Source organism: Coregonus lavaretus, assembly GCF_964263955.1.
Source record: "Coregonus lavaretus genome assembly, chromosome: 26".
NCBI lineage: Eukaryota > Metazoa > Chordata > Actinopteri > Salmoniformes > Salmonidae > Coregonus > Coregonus lavaretus.
Window position 1 is genome coordinate 46192487 of NC_140013.1, and position 26298 is coordinate 46218784.

The 26298-nt window shown below is 43.6% G+C and overlaps 1 protein-coding gene across 1 annotated transcript; it reads right to left on the reverse strand.

The window, feature by feature from the left end:
- Nucleotides 1-1232: 1232 nt before the first annotated feature.
- On the reverse strand, nucleotides 1233-24593 carry LOC311101662 (26S proteasome non-ATPase regulatory subunit 8-like). Its single transcript, XM_084142809.1, has 7 exons — nucleotides 24456-24593; nucleotides 16299-16371; nucleotides 15980-16082; nucleotides 6516-6675; nucleotides 3602-3702; nucleotides 3382-3490; nucleotides 1233-2297 (listed from the first exon to the last, which is right to left on the reverse strand). Exons 1-7 carry the CDS (start codon nucleotides 24564-24566, stop codon nucleotides 2160-2162), a joined length of 795 nt encoding a protein of 264 aa, XP_083998935.1. The 5' UTR covers nucleotides 24567-24593; the 3' UTR covers nucleotides 1233-2159.
- Between the last annotated feature and the right edge of the window lie 1705 nt (nucleotides 24594-26298).

Genomic DNA, 26298 nt, shown 5'->3' on the forward strand with positions numbered 1-26298 from the left:
CAGGCCCAGCCATGATGCAGCAAGGGCCTTCCAGACATTCCACCCCCCCACCCCAGAACCAGCCCAACCCCACCCCCCAGAACCAGCCCACCCCCACCCCCCAGAACCAGCCCACCACCCAGAACCAACCCACCTCCAGCCCAGAACCAGCCCACCCCCACAGCCCAGCACCAGCCCAGAACCAGCCCACCCTCCAGAACCAGCCCACCCCAACCCCCCAGAACCAGCCCACACCCCCCAGAACCAGCCCACCCCCACAGCCCAGCACCAGCCCAGCCCACCCCCCAGAACCAGCCCACCGCCCAGCCCAGAACCAGCCCACCCCCACCCCAGCCCAGAACCCATTAACCTAACGTTCTCTTTCAACCCAACCATTCCTATACTAGCCAGATCATTTCTATTCCCCCAGTGGAGAAACCTAACGTTCTCTTTCAACCCAACCATTCCTATACTAGCCAGATCATTTCTATTCCCCCAGTGGAGAAACCTAACGTTCTCTTTCAACCCAACCATTCCTATACTAGCCAGATCATTTCTATTCCCCCAGTGGAGAAACCTAACGTTCTCTTTCAACCCAACCATTCCTATACTAGCCAGATCATTTCTATTCCCCCAGTGGAGAAACCTAACGTTCTCTTTCAACCCAACCATTCCTATACTAGCCAGATCATTTCTAACTGTCTCTTCTCCATCTTCCTCTCCCGTCAGGTTGAACGTGAGCAGGAACTATCCGTGTGAGCGACCCTAGCCGCCGCCCAGCCCAGAACCTCCCTGGGTCACCACAGCGACCCTAGCCGCCGCCCAGCCCAGAACCTCCCTGGGTCACCACAGCAACCCTAGCCGCCGCCCAGCCCAGAACCTCCCTGGGTCACCACAGCGACCCTAGCCGCCGCCCAGCCCAGAACCTCCCTGGGTCACCACAGCGACCCTAGCCGCCGCCCAGCCCAGAACCTCCCTGGGTCACCACAGCAACCCTAGCCGCCGCCCAGCCCAGAACCTCCCTGGGTCACCACAGCGACCCTAGCCGCCGCCCAGCCCAGAACCTCCCTGGGTCACCACAGCGACCCTAGCCGCCGCCCTAACGCTGAGGGGAGATGCGCTAGTGACAATCCTGGAGTCACACTAGGAAATATTTATACTACATGAAACTGATCTCCTAAATAAATAATGGATGAAATAATTGAGTAGTATAGTTAGTATGTTAAATCACATAAGACACAGATATAGAAAGTAGACCATAAGTCAGAAAAAAATATGTTTAATATTTTACATTTCTTAAACAAACAATTGTATTTTCCAGATCAATTGGATTACAAACCATTGGGGTGGGGGGGGGGGGGGCAATAAGTTACCATTTTAAAAACACCCGCAAGTTGCTATGAGACAAGGCCAGGGCATTGAAATAGACCTCTGTAAAAAATATTAACTTGAGTTTACTGAATGAGTTTGCTGATACCTCGGAGCACAATGTAAAGCCAAGTATCAGGTGTAACGCAGGATAATAATAATAATATAATATGCCATTTAGCAGGATGTCCTGAACATGTTTTACTCTATGGCCACTGTGCTGCAGCACACTATGCATTAGGAAATGGACCCTAATCTCTAGACAGAAACCCTCCAAACATTCACATCATGCTCCTCTATGTAGTCAGGGTAAATGGCAACTTGGACATTAGAATGTAACAACACTTCAATCTTTGAACTCATTCCCAAAGGTGGACAGAGCTGTTAGGAGACACTGAACAGACTGGCCTTAGTTGGAAAGTGATGCAAAACAATTATTTCAGTACATTACTCAGATGTATAAACACACTGTCAGACCAGAGGATGTAAAAACACTTGTCACTTCTCTGGACCCTAACCCTAACCCACGAGAAGCAGTTTGAGTGGGAGAGAACGTCAGTGTTGCCAAATCTACCAGTCTGACAATGTATGTAGACATAACAGAGGACTTGTTGTTGGGTATAAAGTGTGTGTGTGTAATAGCTATCTTCTGCAGTATGTTACTCTCTAGACCAGTGGTTCCCAACCAGGGTACTAGGACCCCAGGGGGTACTTGAGGAGACTCATGAGACCATAGACCTACTTGTAAAACTCCAGTCAGAGCTAAATTCAGTTGGTGGTACAGTAACTGAAAAAGGTTGTGAACCACCGTCCTAGACAATCATCTCCAGCTGCCGTGCGTACTCGATGACCTGCGTAGCCAGCTCGGTGGAGGGGATGTTGACTTCCCCTGTCCTCTGCTGTTGGCCGCTGAATGAGTAGTAACCACCTGGGTTCTGGGTCCAGCCCCGCTGTAAAACATAGACACAACTTTAATATGATGAGAGGTTCTGGGTCCAGTCCCGCTGTAAAACATAGACACAACTTTAATATGATGAGAGGTTCTGGGTCCAGCCCCGCTGTAAAACACACAGACACAACTTTAATATGATGAGAGGTTCTGGGTCCAGCCCCGCTGTAAAACACAGACACAACTTTAATATGATGAGAGGTTCTGGGTCCAGCCCCGCTGTAAAACACAGACACAACTTTAATATGATGAGAGGTTCTGGGTCCAGCCCCGCTGTAAAACACAGACACAACTTTAATATGATGAGAGGTTCTGGGTCCAGTCCCGCTGTAAAACACACAGACACAACTTTAATATGATGAGAGGTTCTGGGTCCAGCCCCGCTGTAAAACACAGACACAACTTTAATATGATGAGAGGTTCTGGGTCCAGCCCCGCTGTAAAACACAGACACAACTTTAATATGATGAGAGGTTCTGGGTCCAGTCCCGCTGTAAAACACAGACACAACTTTAATATGATGAGAGGTTCTGGGTCCAGCCCCGCTGTAAAACACAGACACAACTTTAATATGATGAGAGGTTCTGGGTCCAGCCCCGCTGTAAAACATAGACACAACTTTAATATGATGAGAGGTTCTGGGTCCAGTCCCGCTGTAAAACACAGACACAACTTTAATATGATGAGAGGTTCTGGGTCCAGTCCCGCTGTAACACACAGACACAACTTTAATATGATGAGAGGTTCTGGGTCCAGCCCCGCTGTAAAACACAGACACAACTTTAATATGATGAGAGGTTCTGGGTCCAGTCCCGCTGTAAAACAGACAACTTTAATATGATGAGAGGTTCTGGGTCCAGTCCCGCTGTAAAACAGACAACTTTAATATGATGAGAGGTTCTGGGTCCAGTCCTGCTGTAACACACAGACAACTTTAATATGATGAGAGGGGACTAAACTATAGTCCTAAGGATCGGCCCTTCTGTAAAGCCAACTCCTATGGTACTTTGTCAAGCACAAACAGATATTGGACCAGGCTAGTGTTCAGTAGGGCACACAACAGAGTAGAACAGACATGAACTAACCTTCTTGGCATACTCTGTCATGTTGTTTGGGGAGGAGAAGAGCACTCTGGTAGCTTCGTTGAACTGGATCTGTTCATACGCCTTCTCTATGCACCCAGCAATCTCATCACTGGAAACAGACAGATAAGAATCACACCATGTCATTGCTGGACCACAAGGATGACTCAGTGAATCCATGCATCTGCCATTCCCAGACAATATGAATCATGCTGTCTCTTACCGGATGGTGTCTAGCAGAATGTCTATGAAGAAGGTGTAGCTCTCAGCAGGGATGTTCCCTTTGGCCAGAAACACCTTGTTGTAACTTCCTTCCATCAGGTACTGACAGGAAGATAATGAAGAGTTGAAGACATTCTACAAGCCAGCTGGAATTGACATTGTTCCACAAAGACAAACTGAGAAGAGAACAAGCAAAGAAGCGATATACATATGGGTCATTCCAGTCTATGAGCTAAGATAGTGGCTCCTAATCCGTGACCGGATCTCTTATTTCTGAGGCTCCGTATCCATAAGGGTGGAAATTATCGCAGTACCTCGCAGGAATGTGTAATTTTTCTCATGCCGAAACCAGATTAAAATGCCAAAAAGTTGATATTCCAAATGTCACTAGGCAAAAAGCAAACAACCCAAAAATCTATAGCCACTACAATGTCAAAACATGATTTCGTCACGAGTTCTGTACAATTTGCTTGATTTTGCAGACCCATGACTACGGTGTATCGACATTAGCTAGCTAGCTTACGTTAACATGCTAGCGACTTTTTAATATTACATGACATTACATTTCATAACACTTTACCCAATATATTTAGTGTTCCCTCAGGCCAATACTCCACTATCACATATTTACAATACAAAATCCATGTGTACGTGTGTGTAGAGTGTGTATGTTATTGTGTGTGTGTATGCATGTGTCTGTATGTGTCTATGTTTGTGTTGCTTCACAGTCCCCGCTGTTCCATAAGGTGTATTTTTATCTGTTTTTTAAATCTACTTTTACTGCTGGCATGAGTTACTTGATGTGGAATAGAGTTCCATGTAGTCATGGCTCTATGTAGTACTGTGCACCTCCCATAGTCTGTTCTGGACTTGGGGACTGTGAAGAGACCTCTGGTGGCATGTCTTGTGGGGTATGCATGGGTGTCCGAGCTGTGTGCCAGTAGTTCAAACAGACAGCTCGGTTCATTCAACATGTCAACACTTCTTACAAAAACAAGTAGCGATGAAGTCAATCTCTCCTCCACTTTGAGCCATGAGACATTTGCATGCATATTATTAATGTTAGTGCTCCGTGGACATTTAAGGGCCAGACGTGCTGCCCTGTTCTGAGCCAAACTGTGAAATGGGGAATACACATTTATGATAGCTAGTGACTGAGGAGGAAAAACCTGGTGACCACTAGATGTCCTCATATACCCATATTTAGATCAAACGCAAGATATTTCATTAGAACTGTGTGAATGACAAAAGCCTATTGAATCTATTTTGGGGTATTTATAATTATCTTTCTTTTTTATACTCAGCAGGTGGGGGCATACATATTTCAGATCATTTGTCTTCATGAATGGTTTTATGTGAGCTTGGTTGCATCCCCCATCTTAAAGTGTAAGAAGGGATTTGACATCAAAGTTTGCTGCATTTCCATTTCTCATTTAGTTAGCCCCACATCACCCCAGAAACGCAAATCAGTTGTCAAATCAGTTTAAAGAGAAAATCCATAGATGTATGTATGTGTCTAACAATCCATAAGTGTTCTCCAAAATGTCCCAGATATGTTAATATACAAATCATATGCAATAGGGACATTTTACACCAGTGCAGCAAGCTAGTCCACTCTATCAAGGACTGTTGAAATCAATTTGATCTGTGGTGATACGATGACACCTAGGTGGTCATGTGGTTAATTTCTCCCTAACCATCAAAATAGAGCCTTGAAACTGTCTCACCACTGGTCATCTAGCTAGCCACATTAGCCAGCAGGGTTTCATCGGTTTCATTTGGACTAGACTAGAGCTTGCTAGGCTGGCTAGCTAGGTAGCTAACACTGGCTAATGTCGATACACCATAGTCGTGGGTCTGCAAAATCAAGTAAATGGTACTGAACTCATGACAAAATCATGTTTTTACTTTGTAGTGGCTTTTGATGTAATTGGTGGGTTTTTTTTTTTGCTTAGTGGCATTGCGAATATCATCTTTTGGAATTGATGTATGTAATCCGGTTTCGGCATGAGAAATGACTGAAGTCCCAAATACCCTCGACCCATGAGGCGGCGCACAATTCGTCCAGGGTAGGGGAGGGAATGGCCGGCAGGGATGTAGCTCAGTGGGTAGTGGGTTCTGTGGGTGGCTCAGTTGGTAGAGCATGGCGCTTGCAACGCCAGGGTTGTGGGTTCGATTCCCACGGGGGGCCAGTATGGATAAGAGCGTCTGCTAAATGACTACAATGGAATGCCAATCTATTGGATTCATCATGTCTTTCTCAATGTTAGGAAGAAGTTTGGTCTTAAATCGGATGTTGGGTACTATATATATATATATCTATATATCTATATATCTATATAATTTTTTGAATATTATGTGAATCCTATAAATTAAAAGGCCAATTCGGGTGCAATCAATTAGCTTCACTTCTCAAAGATCAAATTATATTTCAACAAAATAATGTTTCAGTAATGTTATTCTTATCTGTTCTAACAGACAAGGATTTCAGAACAATCTGAGATGGGTGTCAAAATCCAACATTGAACTGGTCAACATAAATCCTTTCTCGGGCATCTTGAGGTTAAAACATTGAACTAAGAAGTCAATGAAGACCAGAATATGACTCTTCTTGGGAAGGTAATGAGGGTACATGTCTGAAACAGCAGGAGTCACCTGCTCTAGGGAGACGGGGTGTCGGATGTATACGTTGGTCTGGATGTCTTTAGCAGTCAGTCTCACCTGCTCTAGGGAGACGGGGTGTCGGATGTATACGTTGGTCTGGATGTCTTTAGCAGTCAGTCTCACCTGCTCTAGGGAGACGGGGTGTCGGATGTATACGTTGGTCTGGATGTCTTTAGCAGTCAGTCACCTGCTCTAGGGAGACGGGGTGTCGGATGTATACGTTGGTCTGGATGTCTTTAGCAGTCAGTCACCTGCTCTAGGGAGACGGGGTGTCGGATGTATACGTTGGTCTGGATGTCTTTAGCAGTCAGTCTCTCCAGCTCTGTGTGAAACTCTGACACACGGTTCTGGGACAGCAGGAAGAGCAGGTTCAGACCCAGCAGCATGTAGGCCGACTCTGGCAAATCATCCCTGGATGGAGCGAGAGAAAGAGGGAGACACTGATTTAGTTGATTGAACAAGCTTAGGTTGAGATGCTCTGGGAATACACTGCCTTCAGAAAGTATTCACCTCTTGACTTTCTCCACATTTTGTTGTTACAGCCTGAATTTAACTTTTATTACATTTAGATGTCACTAGCTTACACACAATACCCCATAATGTCAAAGTGTTAGTATACATTTTTTATAAATGAAAAGCTGAAATGTCTTGAGTCAATAAGTATCCAACCCCTGTTAAGGCCTAAACAAGATCAGGAGTAAACATGTCCTTAAGTCACATAATAAGTTGCATGGACTCAATCTGTGTGCAATAATAGAGTTTAACTATTATTAAATTCATCTCTGTATCCCACATACAGATAATTGTAAGATCCCTCAGTCGAGTAGTGAATTTCAAACACAGATTCAACCACAAAGACCAGCAAGGTTTTCCATTGGCTCGCAAAGAAGGGCACATATTAGTAGATAGGTTAAAAAAAGCAGACGTTGAATATCCCTTTGAGCATGGTGAAGTTATTAACTACACTTTGGATAGTGTATCAACACCCAGTCACTACAAAGATACAGGTGTCCTTCCTAACTCAGTTGCCGGAGAGAAAGGAAACTGCTCAGGGATTTTACCATGAGGCCAATGGTGACTTTAAAACAGTTACAGAGTTTAATGGCTGTGATAGGAGAAAACTGAGGATGGATCAACAACATTGTAGTTACTCCACAATACTAACCTAATTGACAGAGTGAAAAGCAGGAACTAATTGACAGAGTGAAAAGAAGGAACTAATTGACAGAGTGAAAAGCAGGAACTAATTGACAGAGTGAAAAGAAGGAACTAATTGACAGAGTGAAAAACAGGAACTAATTGACAGAGTGAAAAGCAGGAACTAATTGACAGAGTGAAAAGCAGGAAGCCTGCACAGCAGGGTTCCCCAACTGGCGGTCCGCGAGCCAAATCTGGTCCGCCAACAATATTATTTGCCCTCCCAAATTATGAATATTTTCTTCATTAAAAAAAATACATCTCGGACCCGAGATGCAAAAACTCCCAAATGCAATGTTCCAAGACGGAAGTTACCCTACCTAAATAATGTGAAAGTTACATTTTAACTTCATTGATGAGGAGAGAGAATGCAGTCAACTAATAAAGCAGGCAGCGGACCATTCTGTGGGGCTGAAACGTAAAGCAGAACCGCGGCCCAATCAATAGGAGGCGAACAGCGCCTGGTGCTGAAAATATAGCTCACTTGTTATGCAAGTGTTGCACAGCAACAGATGGAGAAAACCTACACCAGTCGAGTAATTCATTCAAACAAAAGTCTTCATTTTAATTTCACTTTACAAACAACAAGAGGGCTTAATTGGAGTATATTTCTTCCAAGCCTAGGCCTATATAAAATAACAACTAGCTGTAAGGCTTAACAGGAAGAGAAGATGGTCTAGATGGGATTTTGTTTATTAGACCTAATTACAACTGGCCAAAAATATAGCAACCATTTAAAGAAAACAAGGCGATGTCTGTGTCTGAATGTCTATCGGGATAGCCTGCTCCTTTAACTACAGAACAAACAGAAAATACTGTCAGCTTGAGACCTAAATATCCCTGTAATGTTAGTATTTACTAAATAGTCATATAGGACACTAAGTTACTTAATGGGAAAAGTGCCATTTCCCCTCGGACACGAGCTTCTGGATTGTCGCGTGAGATTAAATGTGATTTTGATGCGCAGGCAGTCCTCGATTGACTTATGTGAAAGTTGGTTCCTGTAGTGAGTCTATATTGGGTTCATAGAGGAAAATGAGGACTCGCAGGTGTAAGTCGATCCAAACATTGTTAGCACATAAAATGCAAGTTTCTTTATTGGCTGTATTCCTCTGAGCATGCCACCTAAAACACACACAAGGATTCGGCACTCCTGAGCACATCCCTGATTTTGCTTGATGTCTAGAATTCAATCAGCTCAGTTTGAATTGCGGCCTCACCCAGAGAGGGTTATTTTCTTAGCAAGGGAGGACAATTCCCCACCTGGGAGGAATGTGGGCATAGACAGAGATGGCGCCGGAGGAGATGGATGCCGTTTTACAGCCCTCTAACCAATTGTACTATTATGTGTGTTTTTTCACGTTATTTGTAATTTATTCTGTACATAATGTTTCTGCCACCGTCTCTTATGACCAAAAAGAGCTTCTGGATATCAGGACAGCAATTACTCACCTCGTATTGGACAAATATGTTTTCTTCAATGAGTCGGACACAAAGGATATTCTATAGACACACAACAAGGCCCAAATCTCTGTCATTCGCATGAGAAAGAGACAGAGATATCGTGGACGTAGGTCGGGGTGCCTTGTAAGGATCCGACGGTGAGCGAGTAAACTGCCTCTTCCATCAATCCTATTAGCCAATGTTCAATCATTTGAAAACAAAATGGACGACCTAAGATCAAGCATTTCCTACCAACGGAACATTAACAACTGTAATACTTGATGTTTCACCGAGTCATGGCTGAACGACTTGAATAACATACAGCTGGCGGAATATACGCTACATCGGCAGGATACAACGGCTGACTCCGGTAAGACAAGGGGTGGCGGTCTGTGTATATTTGTAAACAACTGGTGCATAAAATCTAATACCAAGGAAGTCTCGAGGTTTTGCTCGCCTGAGGTACAGTACCTCATGATAAGCTGTAGACCACACTATTTACCAAGAGAGTTTTCATCTATATTTTTTGTAGCTGTGTATTTACCACCACAAACCGATGCTGGCACTAAGACCGCACTCAACGAGCTGTATAAGGCCATAAGTAAACAGGAAACGCTTATCCGGAGGCAGCGCTCCTAGTGGCTGGGGACTTTAATGCAGGGAAACTTAAATCCGTTCTACCTAATTTCTACCAGCATGTTAAATGTTAAAAAACCAGAGAAAAAAAAAAAACTCTAGACCACCTTTACTCCACACACAGAGACTCATACAAAGCTCTCCCTCGCCCTCCATCTGGCAAATCTGACCATAACTCTATCCTCCTGATTCCTGCTTATAAGCAAAAACTAAAGCAGGAAGCACCAGTGACTCGGTTAATAAGGAAGTTGTCAGATGACGCAGATGCTAAGCTACAGAACTGTTTTGCTAGCACAGACTGGAACATGTTCCGGGATTATTCCGATGGCATTGAGGAGTACACCACATCAGTCACTGGCGTCATTGATAAAGGAATTTGTGTGTGTATAGAATATATGACTAAACTTGTTCCACCCCCTGATTCTGTTTAGTGAACTGAGTTAGAAGGCAATAAAAACATTCTATACTGTGGAATGTTACAGACCGCCAAAAGGTGGGCGGGGCTAAGTCCTTTGTTTGGACGCTTATAAAGAGGGCTGTGTGTGGTTTTGGCGGCAGAGCGGTCTCTGAATGAAAATAAACTGACCCATTTGCAGACTGGAGAGCTTGCTTAATTCATTATTTAACTAGAGCATTACAACCTCTGGGAATTATTCACAGCTTGGGTTGAATTTAACTATTAGAGATAGAAATTCTCGTGACAGTCATCAATAAGATTTTTTTTATTTCTAAAGCCCTTTTTACATCAGCAGATGTCACAAAGTGCTATAAAAAAACCCAGCCTAAAACCCCAAACAGCAGCAATGCAGATGTAGAAGCACGGTGGCTAGGAAAAACTCCCTAGAGAGGCAGAAACCTAGGAAGAAACCTAGAGAGGAACCAGGCTCTGAGGGGTGGCCAGTCCTCTTCTGGCTGTGCCGGGTGGAGATTATAACAGTACATGGCCATTAAGGCCAGATTTTTCTCCAAGATGTTCAAACGTTCATAGATGACCAGCAGGGTCAAATAATAATCACAGTGGTTGTAGAGGTTGCAACAGGTCAGTACATCAGGAGTAAATGTCACTTGGCTTTTCATAGCCAGGCATTTAGAGGTTGAAACAGCAGGTGCGGTAGAGAGAGAGAGTTGAAAACAGCAGGTCTGGGACAAGGTAGCACGTCCAGTGAACAGGTCAGGGTTCCATAACCGCAGGCAGAAGAGTGGAAACTGGAGCAGCAGCACGACCAGGTGGACTGGGGACAGCCAGGAGTCATCAGGCCAGGTAGTCCTGAGGCATGGTCCTAGGGCTCAGGTCCTCCGGGATGGGAGGGAGAGGGGAAGAATTAGAGGGAGCATACTTAAATTCACAGGACACTGGATAAGACAGGAGAATAACACCAGATAAGTGCATCGATGACGTCGTCCCCCACAGTGACCATACGTACATACCCCAACCAGAAGCCATGGATTACAGGAAACATCCGCACTGAGCTAAAGGGTAGAGCTGCCGCTTTCAAGGAGTGGGACTCTAACCCGGACACATAAGAAATCCCGCTATGCCCTCCGACGAACCATCAAACAGGCAAAGAGTCAATACAGGACTAAGATTGAATCGTACTACACCGGCTCTGATGCTCGTCGGATGTGGCAGGGCTTGCAAACTATTAGACGACAAAGGGAAGCACAGCCGCGAGCTGCCCAGTGACACAAGCCTACCAGACGAGCTAAATCTCTTCTATGCTCACTTCGAGGCAAGCAACACCGAAGCCTGCATGAGTGCATCAGCTGTTCCGGATGACTATGTGATCACACTCTCCGTAGCCGATGTAAGACTTTTAAGCAGGTCAACATTCACAAGGCCGCAGGGCCAGACGGATTACCAGGACGTGTACTCCGAGCATGTGCTGACCAACAACCGACATTTTCAACATGTCCCTGACTGAGTCTGTAATACCAACATGTTTCAAGCAGACCACCGTAGTCCCCGTGCCCAAGGACACTAAGATAACCTGCCTAAATGACTACCGACCCGTAGCACTGACGTCTGTAGCCATGAAGTGCTTTGAAAGGCTGGGCATGGCTCACATCAACACCATTATCCCAGAAACCCTAGACCCACTCCAATTTGCATACTGCGCCCCAACAGATCCACAGATGATGCAATCTCTATTGCACTCCACACTGCCCTTTCCCACCTGGACAAGAGGAACACCTACGTGAGAATGCTATTCATTGACTACAGCTCAGCGTTCAACACCACAGTGCCCTTAAAGTTCATCACTAAGCTAAGGACCCTGGGACTAAACACCTCCCTCTGCAACTGGATCCTGGACTTCCTGACAGGACACCCCCAGGTGGTAAGGGTAGGTAACAACACATCTCCCACGCCGATCCTCAACACGGGGGCCCTTCAGGGGTGCGTGCTTAGTCCGGTCCTGTACTCCCTGTTCACCCATGACTGCATGGCCAGGCACGACTCCAACACCATCATTAAGTTTGCCGACGACACAACAGTGGTAGGCCTGATCACCGACAACAATGAGACAGCCTACAGGGAGGTGGTCAGAGACCTGGCCGTGTGGTGCCAGGATAACAACCTCTCCCTCAACGTGACCAAAACAAAGGAGATGATTGTGGACTACAGGGGAAAAAAGTCAGCACGCCCCCATTCACATCGACAGGGCTGTAGTGGAACAGGTTGAGAGCTTCAATTTCCTTGGTGTCCACATCACCAACAAACTATCATGGTCCAAACACACCAAGACAGTCGTGAAGAGGGCACGACAAAGCCTATTCCCCCTCAGGAGACTGAAAAGACTTGGCATGGGTCCTCAGATCCTCAAAAAATTATACAGCGGCACCATCGAGAGCATCCTGACTGGTTGCATCACCGACTGGTATGGCAACTGCTCGGCCTCCGACCGCAAGGCACTACAGAGGGTAGTGCGTACGGCCCAATACATCACTGGGGCCAAACTTCCTGCCATCCAGGACCTCTATACCAGGCGGTGTCAGAGGAAGGCCCTAAAAATTGATAATGCTGCAGCCTGGTCCCTCTGCCTGTCCTCTGTGATAATGCCTGGTCCCTCAGCCTGTCCTCTGTGATAATGCTGCGGCCTGGTCCCTCAGCCTGTCCTCTGTGATAATGCTGCGGCCTGGTCCCTCAGCCTGTCCTCTGTGATCAATCAATTCAATCAATTTTATTTTATATAGCCCTTCTTACATCAGCTAATATCTCGAAGTGCTGTACAGAAACCCAGCCTAAAACCCCAAACAGCTAGTAATGCAGGTGTAGAAGCACGGTGGCTAGGAAAAACTCCCTAGAAAGGCCAAAACCTAGGAAGAAACCTAGAGAGGAACCAGGCTATGAGGGGTGGCCAGTCCTCTTCTGGCTGTGCCGGGTGGAGATTATAACAGAACCATGCCAAGATGTTCAAAAATGTTCATAAGTGACAAGCATGGTCAAATAATAATCAGGAATAAATCTCAGTTGGCTTTTCATAGCCGATCATTAAGAGTTGAAAACAGCAGGTCTGGGACAGGTAGGAGTTCCATAACCGCAGGCAGAACAGTTGAAACTGGAATAGCAGCAAGGCCAGGCGGACTGGGGACAGCAAGGAGTCACCACGGCCGGTAGTCCCGACGTATGGTCCTAGGGCTCAGGTCTCTCAGTTGGCTTTTCATAGCCGATCATTAAGAGTTGAAAACAGCAGGTCTGGGACAGGTAGGGGTTTCGTAACCGCAGGCAGAACAGTTGAAACTGGAATAGCAGTTAATGCTGTGATAATGCTGCGGCCTAGTCCCTCTGCCTGTCCTATGTGATAATGCTGCGGCCTGGTCCCTCTGCCTGTCCTCTGTGATAATGCTGCGGCCTGGTCCCTCAGCTTGTCCTCTGTGATAATGCTGCGGCCTGGTCCCTCTGCCTGTCGTTTCTTCAGTGTGCTGGAGTGCAGTAGTCTTCCAAATGACAAGTCCAAATCCAACAACTCAAGCTTCCTAGTAAAGGCCTCAAGTTTTTCCACCATGTCCACGACTGTTTTCCCTCTTCCTTGTAACTGCAGATTGAACCCATTTAAGTGACAGAATATGTCAGCCAAAAAAGCAGTGCGTGTAGCTTGCAGTTAACACTTCAATGTTAATGAGCTTTCTCTGCATCAAGCCTCTGTCTGGGTCAAGAACGCCATGATTAGATTCATGACGACGTCTGAAAACAGCGACATTTTCATTGCAAATAAGACACACTGGCTTGGCATTAGGAAAATATGGTAAAATGAACGCATCTCTGAACATTCTTCCCTGAAACTTCGATTTTCATTAACCACCTTTCTTTTGATAATTTGAGTGTAACATTTTCTCTTGCTACCAAGCTAATTGTTCTGAACAAATGTTGAAGTTAAAAAAAGTAGTGTAGCCAATAGTAGGCTACGTATACCTGTTTTCTCCACCAATCAACGCAGAGAAAGACAAAAATAATAATTAAATAGAGACATGGTGATTTTATGAGCGTTATCAGATCGAAATTGTTATTGTCACTGAATTTATTATGTACTAATTCAATTTTAGAAGTTGTTCAATTTGTAGTGTTTTATTAATTGTGCTAATATTATATACTAATTATGCTCCGCCGACTATTAGCTCAGAATAGTTTTGCCCCGAGGCCAACCTAGTTGACGAACCCTGCTGTACAGAATACAAATATTCCAAAACATGCATCCTGTTTGCAACAAGGCACTAAAGCGATACTGCAAAAAATGTTGGAAAGCAATTCACTTTTTGTCCTGAATACAAAATTGTTATGTTTGGGGCAAATCCAATATAACACATTACTGAGTACCACTCTCCATATTTTCAAGCATAGTGGTAGCTGCATCATGTTATGGGTATGCTTGTAATCGTTAAGGACTGGGGAGTTTTTCCCCCAGACAAAACAAACGTAATGGAGCTAAGCACAGGCAGAATCCTAGAGGAAAACCTGGTTCAGTCTGCTTTCCACCAGACACTGGGAGACTAGAGGAAACCCTGGTTCAGTCTGCTTTCCACCAGACACTGGGAGACTAGAGGAAAACCTGGTCCAGTCTGCTTTCCACCAGACACTGAGACTAGAGGAAACCCTGGTTCAGTCTGCTCTCCACCAGACACTGGGAGACTAGAGGAAACCCTGGTCCAGTCTGCTTTCCACCAGACACTGGGAGACTAGAGGAAAACCTGGTTCAGTCTGCTGTCCACCAGACACTGGGAGACTAGAGGAAAACCTGGTCCAGTCTGCTCTCCACCAGACACTGGGAGACTAGAGGAAACCCTGGTTCAGTCTGCTCTCCACCAGACACTGGGAGACTAGAGGAAACCCTGGTCCAGTCTGCTGTCCACCAGACACTGGGAGACTAGAGGAAACCCTGGTTCAGTCTGCTGTCCACCAGACACTGGGAGACTAGAGGAAACCCTGGTTCAGTCTGCTGTCCACCAGACACTGGGAGACTAGAGGAAACCCTGGTCCAGTCTGCTGTCCACCAGACACTGGGAGACTAGAGGAAACCCTGGTTCAGTCTGCTTTCCACCAGACACTGGGAGACTAGAGGAAAACCTGGTTCAGTCTGCTTTCCACCAGACACTGGGAGACTAGAGGAAACCCTGGTTCAGTCTGCTGTCCACCAGACACTGGGAGACTAGAGGAAAACCTGGTTCAGTCTGCTGTCCACCAGACACTGGGAGACTAGAGGGAAACCTGGTTCAGTCTGCTGTCCACCAGACACTGGGAGACTAGAGGAAACCCTGGTTCAGTCTGCTTTCCACCAGACACTGGGAGACTAGAGGAAAACCTGGTTCAGTCTGCTGTCCACCAGACACTGGGAGACTAGAGGAAACCCTGGTTCAGTCTGCTTTCCACCAGACACTGGGAGACTAGAGGAAAACCTGCTTCAGTCTGCTTTCCACCAGACACTGGGAGATTAATTCACCTTTCAGCAGGACAATATCAAGACCAAATCTACACTAGAGTTGCTTAGACAGTGAATGTCCTGACTGGCCGAGTTACAGTTTTTACTTAAATCTGTTTGAAATTCTATGGCAAGACTTGAAAACGGTTGTCTAGCATCAACAACCAATTTGACAGAGCTTGAAGAAGTTTAAAAATAGTAATGGACCAATATTGTACAATCCAGGTATGGAAAGAGACTTACCCAGGAAGACTCTCAGCTGAAATTGCTGCCAAAGCTGCTCCTACAAAGTATTGACTCAGGGGAGTGAATACTTATGGAAATTAGATTTCATTTTCAATAAATTTGCAAAAATGTTTTCACTTTGTCATCCCACTTTGGTATTGTGTGTCGATGTGTGAAAGTCTTCTATTACAATCTATTTTGAATTCAGGCTGTAACAGAATGAGGAATAAGCCAAGGGGTATGAGATTATAAAAATCTAAAAATGTATCGTATTGAACATGAAACAAACAAAGTGGCATTACTTGTAATCAAAGTAGTAGCATTTAAGCTGGGACATGTATCTCTCAAAGGAGGGGATGTCCTTCTTCAGGACAGCCCACAGAGCTCCGATCTCCAGAACATCACCTGACAAAGAATTTAGAAATTTGTTAGCCAGTGTTGTCATCCAGTTGATATATGATCAAACCCTGACATCTTAGCTAACTAGTTATCACACACTGAAGTTATGTTGCTGATTCTGAGCAATGACTTAGTCCTTTCTGTTGACAAGCAGGATAACACGTCAACAAAAACCATAAACTAACGTTAGCTAGCGTTTTGTTGAGATGACTTGATACTTACGAGCTAAAATAAGCTGCTGTTTGGTGAGTTTGGTCCCACTTGTAGGTAAGAAGTTTAACTCCAATAGCGAGATCTATAGAAAGAAACAGCAACAGTTGACTTCTTTGTAGGGACGTCAAACATTCAGCCCTGCTGCACACCCTATTTAACATTGTGCTTAGGAGCATTTTTAAACATGGTTAAAGTAGGAAGAAATAGATGTAATTGTTGTAAAAATGTGTGTGTGCTACATTTACCATCATATATAAAACTATTGAATTACTTTAACATGTTTAATTATGTTATATTACGCTGATTTCTCTATGGTAGACAGAGCGTGTTACTACATTACACAGACTAAAGTTTTCACCACACAATAATTACAGGAAACCTCAGATTGGTGATGTTAGTATTAAAGTTTATAGTCATCCCGATCTCACAAAATTGATTGCCTAAAACAGATCGATAACTTTGGTTTAGTACCAGTGTTTTTGTCATACATGCCAGTCCAGTGGCTAAAAGAAAAATAAAGAAAACTAATTGGACGCTCCTCTCAAACGTCTCTAGCCTCAAATGAATTAATGGATTTGAGGGTTACGCTTTCATTCAAATGAAAGCCAACCCGTAAAAATTTAGAAGCCGATGTGAGTTGGTGATTGGTTGAAATGATCCAGTCAGTGTTGTTTCCTTTTCCCTATTGGCCAAAACCATTTTCTCAAAAGAGATGGAAGTTGATAAATGGTTATGACTGTCCAGATAGTAAAACATGTCCTCCCGCTATCTGCTGCGTTCCTCACCCAAGGCTAGAGATTCCTACCGCCAGCAGGCAAATGGAGTTTTGGTCAAGACGTGATTTGCATCTCATACATTTACAGTTTAGTCATTTAGAAGCTCTTATCCAGAGCGACTTACAGTTAGTACATACATTATTTTTATTTTTTTTCATACTGGCCCCCCGTGGGAATCAAACCCACAACCCTGACGTTGCCATCAAGCCATGAGTTAATTTGAAAGACAATAGCAAGGAATTTCTCTAATCTCAAATTGGACCTGCCACCTTCCAGCGGACCACCGCCAGCCAGAGGCTGCAAACCTGCCACCTTCCAGCGGACCACCGCCAGCCAGAGGGTTAGGGTTAGGAAAATCTTTGGAGGGAGTTGAAAGTCCGTGTTGCCCAGCGACAGCCCCAAAACATCACTGCTCTAGAGGAGATCTGCATGGAGGAATGGGACAAAATACCAGCAACAGTGTGTGAAAACCTTGTGAAGACTTACAGAAAACGTTTGACCTGTGTCATTGCCAACAAAGGGTATATAACAAAGTATTGAGAAACTTTTGTTATTGACCAAATACTTATTTTCCACCATAATTTGCAAATAAATTCATTAAAAATCCTACAATGTGATTTTCTGGATTTTTTTTTCTCATTTTGTCTGTCATAGTTGACGTGTACCTATGATGAAAATTACAGGCCTCTCTCATCTTTTTAAGTGGGAGAACTTGCACAATTGGTGGCTGACTAAATACTTTTTTTCCCCACTGTATGATAACTAGATATCATCACCCCATTGATTTTTCCAAAAAGCTAGATAGGAAGAACAAGCATGAGTCTCTTTAAAAAATAAAAATAAATCACAGGCCGCCTAAAGGTGGGCGGAGCAAGTTCCTTTGTGTGAACGCATATAAAAAGACTGTTCTCTGAATAAAAGGACTGATCAATTGCAGACTGGGAATTTGTTTAATTCTTCGTTAACCAGAGCCTTACAACCTCTGGGAATTATTCAAAGTGATAGTTGAGTTCAACCATTGAGATAACAAAATTCTTGTGACAATTGGTCCTTCGAGCGGGATCTCAACACCCGTTTGTGGTTCCAGAAGGCCCTGAAAACCGTCAACGGGCGGATGATACATCCGTAAAAACAAAGACCTGCCCTTATATTAAGGGTCCAAATTCAGGCCAGTGTTAACTTGGTAATGACAGGAACGGTGACGAGATCCAACCTAAATTTAAATCCCAGCTGCAAGGATAAGGTCAGTAATTTTTAGTCATGGCTTTTGGGGGATTGATATCTGGAAACTGCAGTAGAAAAAAAATAACAGTTTAAATCCGCTGTAGTGAGGGTAGTAATCCGTCGATAATCCAAAACGGGATCGTCATCCGGTATACAGTTTTTCGACGTTTATCTAGAGAAAACCCATGCGCCAGTATTCTAGATGAATATAAAAGGGGGGGTCCGTAATGACTCATGGTAGTAGAGGACATTACCAATAGAAACAACCCTGTATTGAAATAGTATGAAAAAGGACTATTAAGAGATACAAGGGAGGATATACTTATTGGATAATTAATGTACATGTGATCAATCTAGCAGAATGAAATCCACATACATATAATAGGAAACTATCTCCCGTTACTATAGACTCTCTAATGTAGAAGAGGAAGAATTCTTCATGTATTAGATTTTCTAGAGGTATCGAGATTAAACCGTAAAGGGTAAATCCCTTCATGGATTAGATTTTCTAGAAATATCAAGATTACTCAATAGAAGGAAGACTATTTAATGTTTGAAATATTATAGGCTTATCAAGAATACGCCATGGGAGGTAAAATCCTCAAAGGAGGCCCTGGAACTAACCGGGGATGAGCGGTATATGGAGTTAAGGGATAAAATAAATATTTACAGTGGGGGAAAAAGTATTTAGTCAGCCACCAATTGTGCAAGTTCTCCCACTTGTAAAAAAATCCAGAAAATCACATTGTAGGATTTTTTATGAATTTATTTGCAAATTATGGTGGAAAATAAGTATTTGGTCAATAACAAAAGTTTCTCAATACTTTGTTATATACCCTTTGTTGGCAATGACACAGGTCAAACGTTTTCTGTAAGTCTTCACAAGGTTTTCACACACTGTTGCTGGTATTTTGGCCCATTCCTCCATGCAGATCTCCTCTAGAGCAGTGATGTTTTGGGGCTGTCGCTGGGCAACACAGACTTTCAACTCCCTCCTAAACAGCTTGGAAAATTCCAGAAAACAAAAGCTTCTGATAGGCTAATTTGAGTCAATTGGAGGTATACCTGTGGATGTATTTCAAGGCCTACCTTCAAACTCAGTGCCTCTTTGCTTGACATCATGGGAAAATCAAAATAAATCAGCCAAGATCTCAGAAAAAGAATTGTAGACCTCCACAAGTCTGGTTCATCCTTGGGAGCAATTTTCAAACGCCTGAAGGTACCACGATCATCTGTACAAACAATAGTACGCAAGTATAAACACCATGGGACCACGCAGCCGTCATACCGCTCAGGAAGGAGACGCGTTCTGTCTCCTAGAGATGAACGTACTTTGGTGCGAAAAATGCAAATCAATCCCAGAACAACAGCAAAGGACCTTGTGAAGATGCTGGAGGAAAAACTACAAAAGTATCTATATCCACAGTAAAACGAGTCCTATATCGACATAACCTGAAAGGCCGCTCAGCAAGGAAGAAGGCACTGCTCCAAAACCGCCATAAAAAAGCCAGACCACGGTTTGCAACTGCACATGGGGACAAAGATCGTACTTTTTGGAGAAATGTCCTCTGGTCTGATGAAACAAAAATATTACTGTTTGAACACCATCCCAACCGTGAAGCAAGTGGGTGGCAGCGTCATGCTGTGGGGGTGCTTTGCTGCAGGAGGGACTGGTGCACTTCACAAAATAGATGGCATCATGAGGAAGGAAAATTATGTGGATATATTGAAGCAACAACTCAAGACATCAGTCAGGAAGTTCAAGTTTGGTCGCAAATGGGTCTTCCAAATGGACAATGTCCCCAAGCATACTTCCAAAGTTGTGGCAAAATGGCTTAAGGACAACAAAGTCAAGGTATTGGAGTGGCCATCACAAAGCCCTGACCTCAATCCTATAGACAATTTGTGGGCAGAACTGAAAAAGCGTGTGCGAGCAAGGAGGCCTACAAACCTGACTCAGTTACACCAGTTCTGTCAGGAGGAATGGGCCAAAATTCATCCAACTTATTGTGGGAAGCTTGTGGAAGGCTACCCGAAACGTTTGACCCAAGTTAAACAATTTAAAGGCAATGCTACCAAATACTCATTGAGTGTATGTAAACTTCTGACCCGCTGTGATGAAAGAAATAAAAGCTGAAATAAATAATTCTCTCTACTATTATTCTGACATTTCACATTCTTAAAATAAAGTGTTGATCATAACTGACCTAATACAGGGAATTTTTAGTAGGATTAAATGTCAGGAATTGTGAAAAACTGAGTTTAAATGTATTTGGCTAAGGTGTATGTAAACTTCCGACTTCCCCTGTAGGAAACAATGGAACGACCTCAAGAGTTCCAGGAGTATTTATTTTGTTTGTTGACGTTTAACTACCAGCAATTGGTAACAGCAATGTAAGCTGCCCAAACTTACATCATTAGAAATAATAGGTTATCCTGATTTAAAATACATACATTGAGATATTTGGCTAAAGAGAGACGTCCCTATTTCCCCAAAACAATGGCAGTCTGGCTGTTAAGAGTAGTCTTTTATTTAACCATTTATCTGCTGCTATTTGCATTTTTTGTGTTACAGATGTTGTGGTTTGAATTAGGCCTCTATGTGAAAGCATGGCAATAACTTATTCACAGGTTTACTTATCTGATGACACGGCAGACTGACAGACAAGCAGCACACCTGAATTTCAGCAAAGCAAAGGCTCTTTTAAGAGCTACCAGATGTATTTAAAAAAGCACATTCTGTGTCCAGTGTCTGTGTTTATATATTAAGGGGGTGTTACTTTGGCAGATAATGTTACCCATGTAAAGAAAGTGTTTCTTAAATAATTAACTAAATCTACGGTGTTTTTTGTATATGCGAATGGCCCATCAGTTTTATTGTTATGCTGTAAATGTTTATTTTATGGTTGTAAGTGATAAAATGAACTAGCAACTAATTTACATTTAGTAATTCTGAGTAATTACTACCTCAGTAAGGATATACACTTTATTCAGTGACCTTAGGTAAATAAACTTTGGTCTGATCAGATTGTTAAAGAAAATGAATGAACTGCAATTACTAAATCATTCCAATAGATGGCAGCATAAGACCACAAATGAAATGTCAGAAGATCAGTTTCTCTCTGGATACACCACTCTCCCCCTCCTTGCCTTCACAGGAAAACTCCCGTGCGCACTTGTTTCTGTCCCTTTCGACACTGCTAACGCAAGAGGAAGGACTGACAAAGCATTTAACAGATTACTGTGAAGTAATATGAAAAATATTGAAAAATGTAAGTCGCTCTGGATAAGAGCGTCTGCCAAATGACTAAAATGTAAATGTAATATAATGATGATTCATTTTTATTATTACCTGTTTTTATAATCATGTTTTGAAATGATACTTCATTACTATAATGATTATCAATAAACCTGAACATTAATTCAGTCACCTCTGGTTGTCAGCGGCAGCGAGCACTCCGTCTTCTCGTGCAGGCGAAGGGCATGTTGAGGTAAATTTGTTGACTGCGAGGGTTGCATGATATAATCTATTTGCGGGCTGTTGAAGATGTAGTCTTTAGTGTTTTCTATTACTGTTATATGAGATATTAAGATGATTCTATAATGCATGTATACTAGAATTGAAGTTAGCGCATCTGACTAGTGATTATTTGGCCAGGGTTCAATACCTGCTATGGTTAATATTATTTTGCTCTCCCAAAAGCAACACAGGCCTAATACGATCGATATATATATATATATATATATATATATATATATATATATATATATATATATATATATATATATATATATATATATATATATGTAAAGTAATGAGTAACCTTTTAGAAAATCATGGGACAGATAGTCTTTGGTTGCATGCTATTTTATGTAAATCATATTGCTGCAATAGTCTATAACTGATGCTTTGTGGTCTTATGCTGGCATCTATTGGAAATATTTAGCAATTAAAAGTTATTAATTCACATAAAGACATTGGTGAGGCAGCTGAGAAATAAAGTGTATCCAATTGCTGGACTTCTTTTACCAGTCAGGTTTAGGGTTACCATGACAGCTATAGGTGGATTGTGTTACCAGTCAGGGTTAGGGTTACCATGACAGCTATAGGTGCATTGTGTTACCAGTCAGGGTTAGGGTTACCATGACAGCTATAGGTGCATTGTGTTACCAGTCAGGGTTAGGGTTACCATGACAGCTATAGGTGCATTGTGTTACCAGTCAGGGTTAGGGTTAGGGTTACCATGACAGCTATAGGTGGATTGTGTTACCAGTCAGGGTTAGGGTTACCATGACAGCTATAGGTGCATTGTGTTACCAGTCAGGGTTAGGGTTAGGGTTACCATGACAGCTATAGGTGCATTGTGTTACCAGTCAGGGTTAGGGTTACCATGACAGCTATAGGTGGATTGTGTTACCAGTCAGGGTTAGGGTTAGGGTTACCATGACAGCTATAGGTGCATTGTGTTACCAGTCAGGGTTAGGGTTAGGGTTACCATGACAGCTATAGGTGCATTGTGTTACCGGTCAGGGTTAAGGCTAAAATAGGTTATACCTAGGGTTAGGTTTTTTAAGGCAAAAAAACAGTATGGGTTTATAGCTCTCTTGCGTGTCCATGTGGCCTTCTGTGGGTACTACATAACTCATTTGCAACACTTGCTTGGCTCATAATCTGAGGTAGCAACTGCGTTAGATCTACAAATCAATGAGCTAGACCTATCCATATGGTGTGCAACTCAGTGAACCTGCCCAGCATTCGCTCAATTCGATGCCTACGAACGAAGATTGACGCATATCAAATTACCCAGCAGCCATTTAGAAACAACAAATCGTCAAAAGAAAGGTTCTTTCTTAATTAACAAATGACTTCTGGCGGTTTAAATCGGCCACATCGTGGGAAAAAAGGCCAGGGATATGCGTTTTGTTCAGGTTTACACCTTTTTCTGCAAAAAAATATGGTTAACCATGACCAGAAAATGTTTCATGTTTGATGGCAAAGCCAGCCATCATTAGCAGTGTGGGCGACAACAACGTGTACCCAGGGGAACAGTCAGCTTGCTCACAAAGTAGCCATAATCTTGTTAATAATAAATTACCTGAGGTAAGTTTCAGAGTTCAACGTGGGCAGGTCTCATTGCCAACAATAGCGAAGTAGGCATTGTGACTGGGAATAGAACGTTCGGAAGGCGAGTTGGTACCAGTGTTGCCAACTTAGCGACTTTGTCACTATATTTAGCGAGTATTCAGACCCCTCTAGCGACACATTTTCAAAAAAGCGATTAGCGACAAATCTAGCGACTTTTTCTGGTGTTATTGGAGACTGACGTGATAGCACCTATCGTTCTCACTCTTCTCAACGAGCAGCTGTTGCTGCCGTGGGCCCCACCCCAGTCCCAAAGCACTCAACCAGTCCTCGCACAGCAGGCCCTCTCAGCTGCAGTCAGAGCAGGAGATGTTCACCCCTCCACGTCCAGACTGCAAATGCAGGAAGCCGCCACTGGCTGATCCCGCCCTGGCTTACATTCAGGGCGGGATGTAAATGTTGGGTGTTTTTTTACTCACTGTCTCTCCCATGACGTTATAGCTCTCTCCTACAGCGTCCATCACAATTACCTGCACATTGCCAATTAGGCGATGACGTCATTTAGCGACTTTTAGGACAGCCAATAACTACTTTCCTTACTGAGGAGTTGGTTGGTACCACGGTGCTCAATAGAACTAATAGGAGCTGGCAGGGTGAAAAATGCACTAAAATGAGGCCTGTTTTTTCGCGATTACTTCAAAATTACGGCAAGCAGTTGGGGACATATGGTCATATTATGAAACGGCGGATGCAATGAACTAGTTATCAGAAAAAATACGTTGTTAAAAATGTCATGTGTCCAGCCTATAATAGTATAATTTTAAATATGTTTTAGGAATATAAAATTGTACTTTCAACAGGATTCTACTTTATTAGGTAAAAACTACTGAATGATCCCAAAAACGTGCAATGATTTCATTTGGATAACATTAGTGAAATCGTGAAAATATGTTTGTCCTGTCTAATCTTTGAAAACAAGTTGGTTGACGTTAGCTTAGCTAGCGGGCGGGCTATGGAACTAATTCACAACAAACAGACCATATAATTGAGGGTTAATAAACCAAGTATTGTAATAGCCTTTACCTTGAGCTTGCTCAATATTTCTCCACATTTGTTCAGATTTGGATTTTTCTTGTTCCATTCCGTTTTCAACGTTGCATATAGCCCCGCGGTCTCTTTCAATACAGACGCCATGGTGATTCTGCAAAATGTACGACACTGCCCGCCTGGAATACGTTCAGCAACTGTCGTAAAACAGCTCTGTTGCTAAGGTCATTTCTTCTTCTCCGTTCGAATTCTAGTGCAAACTGTGCATTCGTGCCCCTACAGGCAGACACATAACACCGTCGTGTTTCTGAGAAAGGAAAACGTGAAATAGTGTATTTCCTAGGTAGTTTTCATCCTTCACGGGGCGTCCTAGTGACCCAGTGAAGTAGTGGAGACCCCTGTTTAGGGGGCTGTTGTTTGGGGATGTTCCATCCTTGTGATGGTCTTCCTATGCTGTAGTCTTGACAACAGTGTGCCAGTGTTAACCAGTTCCTTTTAGGCTTCAGTGGGAATGCCACGTAACATATTATGTTTGTTTTTTTTGTTGTGAAAAATACATTTTCCATCAACAGTAACTTCAACTCTTTTTGAGCAACTAAATAGTTTTGATAATAGTATTTTTAACTGTCTGTAATGTGCATAACCAAATACCAATCATCACGTCAAAGTGGGGATTTAATTATCTCTAGCTGTGTTATACATGGCATAGATTTGTTTTAATATCCACATTTGAAGCTAATCAAAATCCCTCTGTCACTGAAATAGCTCATGAGAAATGTCAAGACATTTGCTCCACATTACTGTAATGTTGGAAAGCCAAACTGTTCAGTAAGCAACACTGCCTGTTGATCTGATTAGGAAATCTTTCTCTCTCTCTCGTGCCCACGCACACAAATAACAGATTGTGGGTGTAGCCTAAACATTGTGTTCCTAGGGAAAAGTCCAAATAGGGGAATGTTGTTCATTTGAATGTTTTATCTTAAAGGTACAGTGTCTAGAGGCTGAGCTACAGCCCAAGGAAACTTAGTGGACCGAGGAAAGCTGATATTAATAGTTCTCAGGACAGCCCACCACATTCCTGGCATGTGAGTCACACTGTACACTAGGTGAGAGAGAGAGACTCTGTGACCCAGCAAGAAGCCCTCCGTGCCCCTCTACCTACCTCACCTGCAGCAGGCAGAGCCAAGGACATGCCTACAACACCAAGAACACCTGCTATGCAACGTTTCCACAACACCCTCTCTCTCGTCGAAGCAGAGGTCATAGAACTCAGAGAGAACAAGCTTCAAGAGGATGACACTGTCCAGAAACTAAAAGAAGAGATGAAACAGTTCAGGGAGGAGAGCAGAGCATCTATTGCTAAATTATAAAGCAGAATGGACAAACTGAGTCAGACAAATGATGACCTCCGATACCATCTGAGCACAACAAGAGAGGAGCCAGAGCAGAGAGAGAGGTACATTTACCCCCTCAACCAGCAGCTAGTCAATATGTCCTCTGCATCTAGAGAACATGTCCACCAGCTTGGTACAACACAGGCAGAACCTGAGACCAGCATAACCAGCATGGCCTCCACCACACAGCCTGATGACACTGCACCAGCCTCCCAGTCTGCTCCAGCCCAGGTCAGCCTCCCAGCCTCCCAGTCTGCTCCAGCCCAGGTCAGCCAACCAGCCTCCCAGTCTGCTCCAGCCCAGGTCAGCCTCCCAGCCTCCCAGTCTGCTCCAGCCCAGGTCAGCCTACCAGCCTCCCAGTCTGCTCCAGCCCAGGTCAGCCTACCAGCCTCCCAGTCTGCTCCAGCCCAGGTCAGCCTACCAGCCTCCCAGTCTGCTCCAGCCCAGGTCAGCCTCCCAGCCTCCCAGTCTGCTCCAGCCCAGGT

Excerpts from the sequence above, each read along its gene's own strand:
- LOC311101662 (XM_084142809.1), bottom strand. The coding sequence starts at position 24,566 with ATGGCGTCTGTATTGAAAGAGACCGCGGGGCTATATGCAACGTTGAAA. Across the intron at positions 3,703-6,515 it reads ACCCCGTCTCCCTAGAGCAG|TACCTGATGGAAGGAAGTTA; the intron begins GTGACTGACTGC and ends TCTTCCTGTCAG. Across the intron at positions 3,491-3,601 it reads ATTCTGCTAGACACCATCCG|TGATGAGATTGCTGGGTGCA; the intron begins GTAAGAGACAGC and ends GTCTGTTTCCAG.